Source organism: Notamacropus eugenii, chromosome 1 (genome assembly GCF_028372415.1).
Source record: "Notamacropus eugenii isolate mMacEug1 chromosome 1, mMacEug1.pri_v2, whole genome shotgun sequence".
In the NCBI taxonomy this organism is placed as follows: Eukaryota; Metazoa; Chordata; class Mammalia; order Diprotodontia; family Macropodidae; genus Notamacropus; species Notamacropus eugenii.
In genome coordinates this window covers 411,590,829-411,603,801 of record NC_092872.1, presented here as the reverse complement: position 1 = coordinate 411,603,801, position 12,973 = coordinate 411,590,829, and the positions used below count along the sequence as shown (strand labels likewise).

Genomic DNA, 12,973 nt, shown 5'->3' with positions numbered 1-12,973 from the left:
AACAATATGCATTTAGCCTGTTTGCCTTTTTTAACCAAACTTTCAGGTCAACAGATACATATGCTGCATTTCAGCCTATTCTATATTTTCAGCAGTTTAAAGAATTAGAACAATACTCTTATTCTCTGCCCTTATGTTGTTCCTCCCTCCCTATCTCCTTACTCTAGATCTTTGAGGTTTAGGAGTGTTGGGACCCCAAAATAGCAATGCACTGGTCCTGGCTGAATTAATTTTACCCAAGTCTTCTTTCAGCCAAAGAAAAACAAAGTTTATTAAAAACCTGCCATACTGGGTAGACTCTTAAGGAATCTGAGCATTTGTGACACTTGTATTAAAAAAGACGGTCAGCCAGAATCTGAGCACCTTCATGGAGCTAAGATGGGTCTTATATACAGAAAAACTTTGGGAGGGATCTAGGCTGGTCAAGTGATCTAGGGTGACTGGAGGAGGGGGGAGGTCTAGAGAGGGTTTTGATAGGAGTGGCCAGTAGGCTGGGGTGACTAGAGGTCAGAGGCCAGGAACCAACATAGGATTAAGGGGGGAGGTACCCAAAGGTGATTAGAGGTAATAGACAATGGAGGGCTAGGCTAAGGGTAACAAAGATTTGAGCATAGTGATAAGGAAAAGCTTTTGACCTTAGGAGAATACCAGGCCAAGTGGGAAGACTCGAGGAGAGTTCAAGGAGGATCCCAGAGCCTATACCCCATCATCTTTAGTTTTCAGCTAGACTGATCAGTCAACTGTTCAAAAATAGATTGGAGGAGTTGAAGTCCAATTACTTGGTAGGCTCTGCAAATCCCTGATTCCCTCCTGCCTTCACAGTCATGTCTTCCCTAGCTCTTGTTTGACACCCTCAGACACTACAGTTTTCTGGCAAACAACAGGGATTGTTGACAGACTAGCATACATAGAGCATTTATAAAGGACTTACTATGTTTCAGGCACTATGCTAAATGCTGGGGATGGAAATATAAACAAGACAGTCCCTGTCTTCAAGGAGCTTACATTCTAGTGGGGAGTAGCTAATACATAATGGAGACCCCAAAAGGGGTGAGGATACTCATACATAGAAATGTGTGAAGGTGACTAGGAAGTGGAGTGGAAGTCACATTCGGGACAAGATGAAATGAAAACATATCAAAGCCCCAATTCCCATTGGCAGAGTATTTATACACAGGGCATTGTGTGTCTCTTAATCTCTGTTTGCCTAACTTCTTCCCTCTGCATCAGGGATTCTTAATTTAGGGTCTAGGAATCTATTTCTTTTTACAAAATATTTTGACAACTATTTCAGTGTTTTTCCTACGTATTTTATTTTAAATCATTTGAGATTTTAAAACATCATTTGAGAAGGGATTCATAGATTCCATCAGATTGCCAAAGGAGTCCATGATTTTTTTTTAAGGTTAAGAACCTCTGCTTTACATTTTCCCTCTGAAGGTGACCAGTCCTTTGTGGATTTATCCCCCAAAGCTGAGGCTTAGGTGAGTCACAGCCCTTGCTTATCCTAGAACAATTGACCTGACATCAAAGTGCTGGAGTTGGAATGAATAAAAAGCAATTGATGAATGCTTCAGAAAACCTTCAAAACTTCAAAGCCACATCAATTGTGGCAGCATATTTTTTTAATCCATAAAGGCAAAGAAATTAGAGATAAGAGGATGAAAAAATTCATTTCATAGTAAAGTTATAATATCTGCTTGTAATGATTTGTATTTTAAGCATATTTGCACAGATAGGAGAAAGAATAGATAGATTATCAAATATATTTCTTTGCCAGTTGATGAGTTTGGTTCTTGTGTTAAGTGCTGAGGATACAAATACAAAAACAAAGACAGTTCCTGAAACTAATGGGGAAAACTACATAGATAGGGGAAGTTGTTTTGTTTTGTTTTGTTTTGTTTCTGGTGGTAGTTGATTTAGAGTATGTTCAATTTCTCTTTTTATGATTAGGTTATTTAGGTTTTTTAATTCCAATTTTATTAGTTATATTTTGGTAGTGTCAACCTGAAAGTTTGGTTAAAAAAAGGCAAACAGGCTAATTTCATATTGTTTATCCCCTTAAAACTAGCAGTTACATGATCATGGAGCCAGAAGGAAACTTCTGACTGTTTGATACAGGAATGATCAGGCTTAAATCTGTTTTAGGATAATCCAGGATGTCTCTGTCCCTCAGATTTATGGTCTCTATATGTGTTTAGCTATACCATGAGAAAGGAATTTTCTTAATTGAATAAGTTGTAAATACAATCAGATAAGAGAGTTGACAAAGTTTCAATTGAAATTACAACCCAGGATATCTGTTTTCTTTACCATTAAGATGCCATAACATGGTATATGTCTACAAAATATTAAGATAGAGAAAAAAGTCCCATTATTCAAGATAGTCCCTCAGGTTAAGGGCCTCATAAAGTATGCTAAGGCAGCCCCATCTGGCCTTGTTGACATAAAAAGAGGTATTCTCTTGAGTTTACTTCAGAGAACAAAGAGACTGTTAGGTCCAGGCTCTTCTTCTGATTGATTAATTCAAGCTCTGGCCCTTATTAAAGTCCAAAAATGATATTAAATGATTATCAGTAGCTACTCATCTTTTTCATTCAGGCTTTCATTTTTATAGTTCTACACTTTGGCAAAGTAGCTTCTGATACCTTTTCCTTTTTTCTTTTGCACTTGTGATTTTTTTCGCTTTTTCATTTTTGATTTTTAAAAGCATTGTCTCTTTTAAAAATAAATTAATTGGCTTGTCAATTTTTATCAGCCTTTTAAAAAAATCTTTTTTTTTTTGTATTAGCTTATTAAATGTTCTTCTTTCTTTTTCTCCCAAAGGCTCTGCAACGAGATCGTTCCTGCCCTGTCCCCACAAATCTCAGTCCAAGCAATCTGGTCCAATACAAATTCTCTTCTGTCTTTCATGAGGTCTTATCCCTCAGTGTGATTCTAGTATTATGACAAAAGCAGTTGTGGTTAGATGCATCCAGATCCTCCTTTCTCTCTTTCATTCTGACTTTCTTTTTCCTCTTTTGTTTATGTCTAAGAATTCTGAGCAATTGAAGTCCCAGAGATCTGTTAACCAATAAAGCAAGCATGCAATTAAGCAAGTAATCCCTTAACATTTATTAAAAGTATTTATGCATACCAAGGACTGTGCTAATCACAGGAGATTCAAAGACAAATGCAACAGAGTCAGTCCCCTCAAGGTGTTACATTCTAAGGGCAGAGAAAAAATATAAATTGATAGGTGTATATATATATAGAAGACATTTGCAAAGTGGATACATTGTCAGATGGGAAGGCACCAGCAGCTAGGGAGATTGAAAATACCTCCTACGTGGCACTAAAACTAGGTAAAATAATAGTAATAATAACTCTTAAGAATAAAGCACATTGACATAAATTATTATTATTATTGTAAGAACTAATACTTCGACATATTTTCCTTGTTTTGACTTACAGTTTTGGGTGATGAACAGGTAGGAAACTGAGCCCAGAGCTAGAAAGGGGTTATGTCACATAACTGTAGAATATCAGAGCTAAAAGGACTCTTATAACATCATAAACAGAATCTCAGAGCTTCAATGGAACACAGAATTTAAGAGTCAGAAGGGGCCTTAAAACAGAATACAGAATGTCAGAGCTGGAAGAGAACTTAGAATAGAGAATATAGTTCTAAATATGTGGTATCTTTAATCATCAAATGAAAATTCAGTCACAGTTACTTCATTCTCATCTTGGAAACTATGAAGGAAACAAAGAACATGGGGCTCCTCAAAATGCTTTCCAATATAGCACCTGTTGACTCCCAAAGGGCCCAGCTCTCTACAAATGGATTTAATGAGAAGTATTCCCTTTCCTAGACACTAATGCTTAGTGTGGTTATCAGTGGGGTGCTGAAATTTTTACATCAAGAGCATCAACACACTGAAAGAAATCCCTTGTCATAGTAATGACTCAAGATCATGAGTTTATGGAATTTATTTTGTCTTCTAGGAAGGAAAGAATGATCATTTATACATAATCTTCCAAGGCTGAGCCAGGGGACTGGACCTACTGATACCCAAAGCAGTTAACAACAGCTTCAGATCTCTTGGCTAGACAGGTAGGAAAGCTGAGGGAAAGGTGTGGCCTTGTCTGGTTGAGGAGCTGAGATCAGCATTCTAGGAAGAAAAACAAAAGCCATTAGTCAGATGCATTGTCTAGAGATGAAATAACAATATTAGTACCAACAAACTTGTCATACTAATTTAAATGATAAAAATGTATTATTGTTTGGACAATTTCAAATCAATTACTCAATTAGTTTACAAATCAAATGCAATAATTAGCTAATATGGATGAAACACTACTTAAAGCTGAAAATGAATCAAGGTTTATGTAAAAATTGATTTTTTATAACTTCAATTATCCATTAAGAAAAAAATGACAAATCATAGCTAGATAGTAATAAGATTATAAAATACACAAAGTGTCATAGTAGATATAAGAAGGCTCCAACATGTAACCAACTAAGAAGTGCAAGGTGTCCTATTTTCTATGCTGAATTGAATTCTTCTAGGGCATGACATATCTGATGTACTAGAGGCAACTAGGTGGAGCTGTGGATAGAGCAGTGGGCCTTGGGTCAAGAAGACATCTTCTGTCTCAAACACTTACTAACTGTCTGAACTTGGGAAAGTCACTATTTACTTCAATTTCCTTATCTGTAAAATGAGTTACAGAAGGAAATGACAAACCACTCCAGTATCTTTGCCAAGAAACTCCAAATGGGGTCATAGAAAATTGGACATGACTGAACAGCAAAGTAGAACTTTATGTCTATTGAATTTAAATGTACTAGTTTCAATCTAATGCTTTATCTATCCATTCAAGATCTTCTTGGGTTCCAACTGATACAGTGTGTTAGCTATCACTTCAAGATTTATGTCCTTTGAAAATTTTATGAACACTTCCTATATGCCTTTATCTAAATCACTTGACTCTTAGTTAGAGTAGCAATAAGTAGGACTCAGGCCCCATGTCTAGTTGCATCTCCTTGTTTCTTCTTTATAAGGCCTCATTACTGATACACTTCATAATTTTAGCAAAGCCTTTCCCAACTCTGGGGCCAATTTTCCTTCTCAATAAAATGAAATAGTATCTAAGCTTTTGCTAACTCAGGTGGACCCCTAGGTTCTTAGACAGGACTTTCAGATCCATGATTCATCAACAAGAGCTTACTAAGGGAAGGTGGGCCTCCAGCTCATGTCATCTTTAGGCCACATTTTAAAGGATATATATTTCTTCCTCCTTAAAGGAAGAAGATGATAGTCAGCTTTTTGTTTTGGTTGGCCTTGGGAAGGTCTTATTGTCTGAAACAGCCTCCCCTTGAAACTGCTTTGTGCCTGAAGGTTTACAGTTAGACCTTCAGTCCTTTGGGTTAGGTTACTGTTAAACTGGAATTCCCAGGATTCCCAGTAAACATCAGGCCTTCATTACTTCCTGTCTAGACTACTGTAACAGCCTCTTAATGGAGCTCTCTGCCTCTAGTCCTTTAGAATTTGTCTCTTGGATCTATTCTGTCCACCTCTGAGCATATTCCTCCATGTCTTGGGAACCTTTACTCCAGGGATTCTCTTAATTTTTTGTGTCCTAGACCCCTTTACCAGTACGATAAGGCCTATGCACTCCTTCTCTGAATAATGTTTTTAAATGTATAAAATACACAGAATAACAAAGGAAACCAATTAAACCGAAATATACTTATGAAATTTTTTTTAAAAGTTAAAATTAAGTGCTCCTGCTATAGTGGCTCATTGCTACCCAGAGAGGGCAGTTAGGCAGAGCAGTGGATAGCGTGCTAGTCCAGGAGTCAGGGGGACTCATCTTCCTGAGTTCAAATCTAGTCTCAGATACTTACTAGCTGTGTGACCCTGGGTGAGTTACTCTTTGCCTCAGTTTCCTTACCTATAAAATGACCTGGAGAAGGAAATGGTAAACCATTCCAGTACCAGTGCCAAGACAATCCCAAAAAGGATTATGAAGAGTCAGATATAACAACCACAACTGCCTACAAGATAAAGGCCAATCTCCTTATCCTGATTTTCAAAACCATTTTCAAGCTACTCCGAAATACTTTCCCAGTCTAATCACCCACTGCTCCCACATTCCTGGTATCTCAACCAAACTGATTTGCTCACTTCTTTTTTTCTTGCTCTGAACCATCCATCTCATCAATATCTATTGATATTCTTGGCAACTTTCAAGGTCTAAGAATAAATGCCAAATATAGATACCTTTCCCTGATTCTTTACAATTGGAAATTACCTCATCTCATAAGACCATAAATAGCATGTTGTTCTTTTATGAACTTACTGTGCATGGTCTGTTTAATGGGATGTTTGTATGCCCACATCTTCTCCCCACTATGAGACTGTGAGCTCCTGTGAGTCAGGACCTACCTCTTATTCATCTTAGTCTTTCTCACAGGACCAAGCATCAGGTCTTTTATATATAATAGTAGATGTAAATAAATGTATAGAAATTTTCTGTTCAATTAGGCTTTGGACTAGATTATCTCTTAAGTTTACTTCTAGTTCTCTGTTATCCTGTAGCTTTAACATCTAATATCCTCTGTTCTCTGACTTGAGCTTCTTTCTAGGTAAAATAAAATAAAATTTAAAAATCGAACAATAAAATTCCTCTCTATACATTATTAGGTTTCTCTGAGCATGAATATTCTATGTTGTTAGGCTTTTTCCACATCTGACATTCTTTGTTCTATATTCTAAGTTGTTTTTTTCTAGGTCTGAGAGTCAGGGATTGTACAAAAGGTTTTTGAGTTAAATTCCACTGGATTGGAAGAGTTCTGCAAGTATCACCTCCACTAGCAGAGTCTGACAAGCTGTATCTAAAGAGAGCTTGAGAGGGCGTTTTCACATGATGAATCTCAGCCTTACACCTGGATGTGAATAAACAGAAGTACAAGTAGGACTTGTTTGGGCAATCAAGTTAATTGGGGACTGCACCTGCTTAGTTGAGATTACGTTGTCTCCTCACTTTGGAGAGATTTGTGGGTTGGGACATAAAGAAATTTGTAGAACTTTTTCTTCTTGAGAAGAGATATAAGGAAGTTTGGTTCATTGCTTCATGGAATTCTCAAAGTTGAAACTACAAGTCATTTTGCATATGAGAAAATGAGTAGGTATTATGTATTTTATTGTTATTATTAAATCATTTTTTGGTCATATCCTACTCTCTGTCAACCCATTTGAGGTTTTTTTGGCAGAGACACTGGAGTGGCTTGCCCTTTCCTTCTTCACTTCTTTTTTTCTTTTTGATAGATGAGGAATTGAGACAAACAGGGTTAAGTGACTTGCCCAAGGTCATACAGTTAGTAAGTATTTGAAGGCAGATTTGTTGAACTCACAAAGCTGTGTCTTCTAGACTTCGTCTGGCACTCTATCCACTGTGCCACCTAGTTGCCCCAAATATTTTGCATATAATATGCATAGCAAGTGGTATCTAGTCTTTACTCAAATTTTTTTTTAGTTCTGTCAAATCACTGCCACACAAGACAATCCATTTTACTTTCATAGAGCTCTGGTTGCTGGGAAGTTTCTCTTTTTAGTAACTTGAAATTTGCCACCATGTAAATTCCATTCATTGCTTTTGGAACCAAGTAGAACAAGCCAGTCTGTCTTCATTATTTTAGTTCTTTGAGCCAGTATCATGTTCTTTAGTCCCATCTTTTCCCAGTCTTTTCTTCTCCTCAGAGAGAAACATTCCCAATTTCTTCAGCTGATCTTTTCATGATATGGTTCCAATCTTCAGAATATCCAGATTTCTTTCCCCTAGAACTCTCTAACTTGTCATTGTACTTCCTAAACTTTGTTACCCCCAGGGTGTGGGGCAGTGGGATTATCAACTCCCAAATTCTATGTTTCTGCTAATGCAGTCTACGATGATATTAACTTTCTTTTTGGCTGCCAAACTACTGTGGTGACACACATTGTACTGCAAGCCAGCTAAGACCACTAGTATTAAGTTCACTAAGGTCTTTGTAGAGGCTTCTGCTAAGTTATGCCTCCCTCATGCTGTATTGACATGGATGATTTTTTTTTAACCTAAGTACCAAATTTAACATTTGTCTCTATTTAACTTCATTTTTAGCAGATTTAACCCATTCTTCTAGAGTTATCTGGATTCAAATCCTGCCTCTGACAGGACTTAGTTGTGTGATCATCAGCAAGTTGCTTAACCTCTCTGACCTTCAGTTTCATCTTCTGCAAAACAGGAATAACAATAGCTACAGCAACCATTTCACAGAACTGTTGTGCATTTCAAATGAGATTGTGAGTGTCAAAGAGTTTAAAACCTAAAGCATTATAGCAGTTAGTTATTATTTTATTATCATATTCTCATCTTTGTATTTGATAAAACAAATCATTATCCTGCTCTTTTGTGAATTCATGAAGAACAGTGGATCCCTTGTGTATAATTCTTGCCATTTGATTACGTCTTTCTAGGCATTCAATAGGTGCTGCTTATAGCTCTGTTACACAGCTTCTCCTATTTCTTTGAAAAGTTATATTTCAAAATGGATGTTCCATAGATATTTCAAACAAAATATGTTCAAAACAAAATCTTTTCCCCCCAAGTCTACTCTTCTAAACTTCCCTATTTCTGTCAAGGATGCCACTCTTGGTTCTCAACCTTTGTGTTACATTTGCCTCTACCTTTGTCTCACACACCCCACATAGTCAATCACATGCCTAATCTTGTGAATATTTCTTGAAACTATCCCCTGCTCTTTACTCACACAGGCACTACCTTAGCTCAGAACCACATGATCTCTTGCTGAGACTTTTGCAATAGCCTGTCTAATTCAAACCTTTTCTCACTCCTATGAATGTATTCTTCATAAATCTGTCAAGGTGATTGCAGCAGATCTTTTGGAACTTTTCTGTCTACAACTGTTTAGATCATTTTGTCTAACGCCCCAGCTAAGTACAATAGATTTTGAAGGGCAGGGCCTCTCTGGTGATTTTTTTCTTCAACTATTATTCGTTCCTTCCAGTTAACTGAGTGAATGGATAAAGAACCTGAGATGACTCATTTAAAATAGTCCTTGGACCAGGATTTTGGTGGAGCCACCCACAATTTCTGTCATTTCTAAGATGCAGGAGAATTCCTAGGCTGGGGGTTCAGGTTTTTCTGTCTAATTGGGAGAGAGTCTTGAAGTCAACTCAAGCAAGTAGGTACACATGTAGGAAGTTTCAGGGAAGTCAGATTTTGGACATTAGGAAGTACTTTCTCACAATTAGTGCAATCCAAAAATAGATAGTAGCAAATTCTCCTTATCTGAAGGTCTTCAAGTAAGGATTGGGTTAGATCCTATCTGAGATTCCTTTGATCTATGAGATTCTATGAAAACACTGTAAAGTGGTTTCTTTTCTTAAAGGTTATTATTAGTCTCCCAAATCTGGTGGAATTCAGCCCCATTTTTTTTAACCTTATAATTTAAGCTCTTTGAAGTCTACAAAATGCTTTACCACTAATTTTCTCATTTGATCCATGCAACAAACCTGTGAGGGTTTATTCTTTTCCAGTTAATAGAAGACAAAATTGAGCTTCAGAGACATCAAGTGATTTGTTCTTGATTATACAACCAACAAATGGAATTGATTGAAATCCAATAACTTTGACTCCAAGTCTATCACTCTACTTCTTCCAATGGTTACTCATATTAAGCTATAAATATCACCTATCAAGTGGAGAATCGTGGACTATACCAATTGGTTTTAATTTGACATCAATTTGGTGAACCCTCTGGAGTTGGGGATGGGTGGGACCAGGCTACCCAAGGAAAAGCAAACTGGAGGATATAGAACAAGGTCTTGTTTGGATCAGTAGTGGAATTAGGCCCATGAGTAACACGTAGGTCTTTAAAAATAATAAGAAATAAAGTCACCTTTAACTCACCTGTCATTTTTATGAATCCTTTTCTGGTTTATCTTCCCCATCAGAAAATCCACTTGAAAGAAAAGAAAGGCATGTAGATTGAATTGTGTTTGAAGTACAGTAAAGAGAATGAAGAAGATTGACTTCAAAGACAAAGCTCAATATTCCAAGGGTGGATATTTTCACTCTAAGTGTCTGTGTCAGGTGTTCAAACAATCTTTTTTCTGTCTTCTGTAGTACATAGAATAATAATAATTAATATTTATACAGTAGCTCTTATACATCAGGTACTGTGCTAAGTGCTTTGCAATTATTATCTCGTGATCCTCACAACAAACCTTGAAGGATTTAGAGTTGAAGAAACTGAGGAAAACAGAGCTTGAGTAATTTGCCTAAGATCACACAACTATTAAGTGTCTGAGGTTGGATTTTAATTCAAGTGTTCCTGAACACTGGGACTCTGTCTACTGCACCATTTGGTTGCCCCCATTTCAGAAGGAATGTGGCACAGTAGAAAGATCCTTCAGTTTGGAGGCAATCATGAATTGTAATGCCAATGCTGCTTCTTAATATCTATGGCACCTTGGACAAGTCATTTAACTTCTTGGAATATGGTGCACTCCACATACTAAAGACTTCTAAATCTAACATTTCATTTTCTATGATTCTAATTAGATCATTCTAAGCAACTCCAAATAGATAGTGTTGAGCTCTTTAGTATACTGGTAAATGTTTAACAGACACTTTTCACAAAAAAAAAAAAAAGGATGCAAGACACACACAAATTTAATCTGCATTATTAACATTTTATCACTTTCTTATGTCTAGACAATTAATTTCCTGGGCATAAATTTTCATGCTGAAAATTTAACAATAAGCTCAGAGAGTCAGTATGAGCTGCCTCCAGTATACCACTGGAACATGGGCTGTGAGTTCTGAAAGCAGGTGACTGTGAGTTATTTCTATACTTTCCTGAAAGTCCAGTTAAGGATTATGGGCAAAATAAATGATCTGTAAGTACTTATAGATTACTTGACTAATTCCTGCTCTTTATTCCATGTTATTTCCACTTGATGAGGCCAAGAGACCTGGGCTCTTAATCCTGACTGTCACTAACTTTCACCAGCCCTCTCCCCACATATGGTTATGGCTTTCTCTCTTTCCCAACGCTACCATTATGCAGATCAAGGCAACAAATCCCTGATGTGCTTCCCTTGGGGTAAGTAGAAGTATCCCATGCAAAGCACCTTAAGATTGTAGGCTGTCCTAAAGACCATACTGTGATCTCAGTGTCACCTAGGAATGATATCAATCTAAAAGCATCAAAGATGGAGCCCACAGTGAAAGGAAATATTCCTGTTTTCATACTACTTCATTCGGTCAGTCCTTCAGAGTATAAAAGTGGAGACTGAGGGAGAAATGATGGTGCAAGTAGGCTAATTACTTACGAGCTCCTGGCCATTGAGGAGAGAACATACTCCATTGCAGACTCAAGGATTCCAGTGCCCAGGGAACTTAAGAATGATGGGAGTTCTGTACCTTGTTTGGGAACAGAGACTGATGGCTCATCATCTAAAACCAAGAGCAGAGATTCAGTCATTTTTATACCATGAACGCAGGGGTCAGGGGCGGGGGTGAGGTTGGCAACAATATTTTACTAAAGAATTAGCTTTTCCTCTCTAAGGGGAACTTGGGTAGCATTATTAACAATTTCACAGCTTTTTATTCATCGAATGTTAGAGTTATAAGGAACATTAGAACAGGGTATATAGAATGTCAGTAGTAGAAGGGGTCTTTGAAAAGAGAATAGGGAATGTTAGAGTCAGAAAGGAGTTCCAAGCACAGAATATTACAACACAGAATATACAATGTCAGATATGAAAGGAAACCTAGAACATAGAACCTCAAATGTTAAATTTAATTCAAGAAAAACAAAAACATAAAATGACTACTCTGTATGAGGCACTATGCCAGATTCTGAAGACATACAGAAAAAAAGTCTATTTTCTCAAGGAGTTTGTATTCTACTGGATGTTAGAGCTAGAAGAAACTTTAGATGTAAAATGTCAGAGTAAGACGGTTCCTTAGAAGAAAGAATGTCAGAACTATCTGTATCCTTAGAACGCAGAACGTTAGATCTTAGCACACATACCATAAATTTTATTCCCCCACAAAGAATACAGGATATTATTTCTAGGTTGAAACTTAAAACAGAATACAGAGATTATTCAAGATCATATATTCCAATACCCCCATATTACAGAAGAATAAATTGAGGTCCAGAGAAGTCGAATGACTTACTCAAGGTTACATATGTAATCTGTAGCCTGGTTCTTCTGACCCTTAGCCTAGTGGTTGTGCCCTACACCAGATGGTATATTCCATTATGTTACATTACCTTATGTATTCTGGGCTAACTGGACAGCTGTGTGTAATCCTAGGTAAATGCCTTCTTCCCACGGAATCTGGGTTTCCCCTTCTGTGAAATGAATGGGTTGGACTATATAATCTCTAAGATCCCTTTAAGCTATATCCTTCTATAATTGTTTATTAACGGTAATGTTATTTATTCTCTTTCACACCAAAAACACTTACCAGCATGACAGGGAAGAATCAAAGTAAGCAGTCCTATGGCCATCATCATCTGAAGGACTGAGGAAGCCATTCTTGCTGATCTGGTATAGTCTCTGGTGAGCTGTTAAGATTCACATGGACTCTCATTCAATTTATACAATAGAGAGAATGACGTCATTCACAAACAATGCAATTACTTAAAGTGTTAGGCAAGCCAGAGCTGCATTCCAGGTCATTTTTGACAGGTAGCCTGGAGTAAAAGAACCCTGAATTGGAAGTCAAGAGAGATGGATCTTCACTCATCCTTAGCTTTCCTGCTAACTTACTGTGTTACCTTGAGGAAGTCATTCCCACTATCTAAGCCTTAGTTTACTCATCTGTCATAAGGGCATATTTTTTAGAGTTAGAAGTTATCATAAGGCCAATGAGACAGATTAGATTCATTCATTTTACAAATGAAGAA

The 12,973-nt window shown here is 37.1% G+C and overlaps 1 protein-coding gene across 1 annotated transcript in view; it reads right to left on the bottom strand.

Annotated features, from left to right (window-relative positions):
• Positions 1–3,957: 3,957 nt before the first annotated feature.
• Positions 3,958–12,973, bottom strand: part of C1H5orf46 (chromosome 1 C5orf46 homolog) — a 40,273-nt gene continuing 31,257 nt past the window's right edge. The window contains exons 2-5 of the mRNA XM_072631058.1: positions 12,532–12,631; positions 11,385–11,508; positions 9,958–10,009; positions 3,958–4,154 (exon numbers count right to left, since the gene is read on the bottom strand). Coding sequence (XP_072487159.1) covers positions 9,967–10,009; positions 11,385–11,508; positions 12,532–12,631 — 267 coding nt within the window. The 3' untranslated portion in view covers positions 3,958–4,154; positions 9,958–9,966. The remainder of the gene's footprint in view (positions 4,155–9,957; positions 10,010–11,384; positions 11,509–12,531; positions 12,632–12,973) is intronic.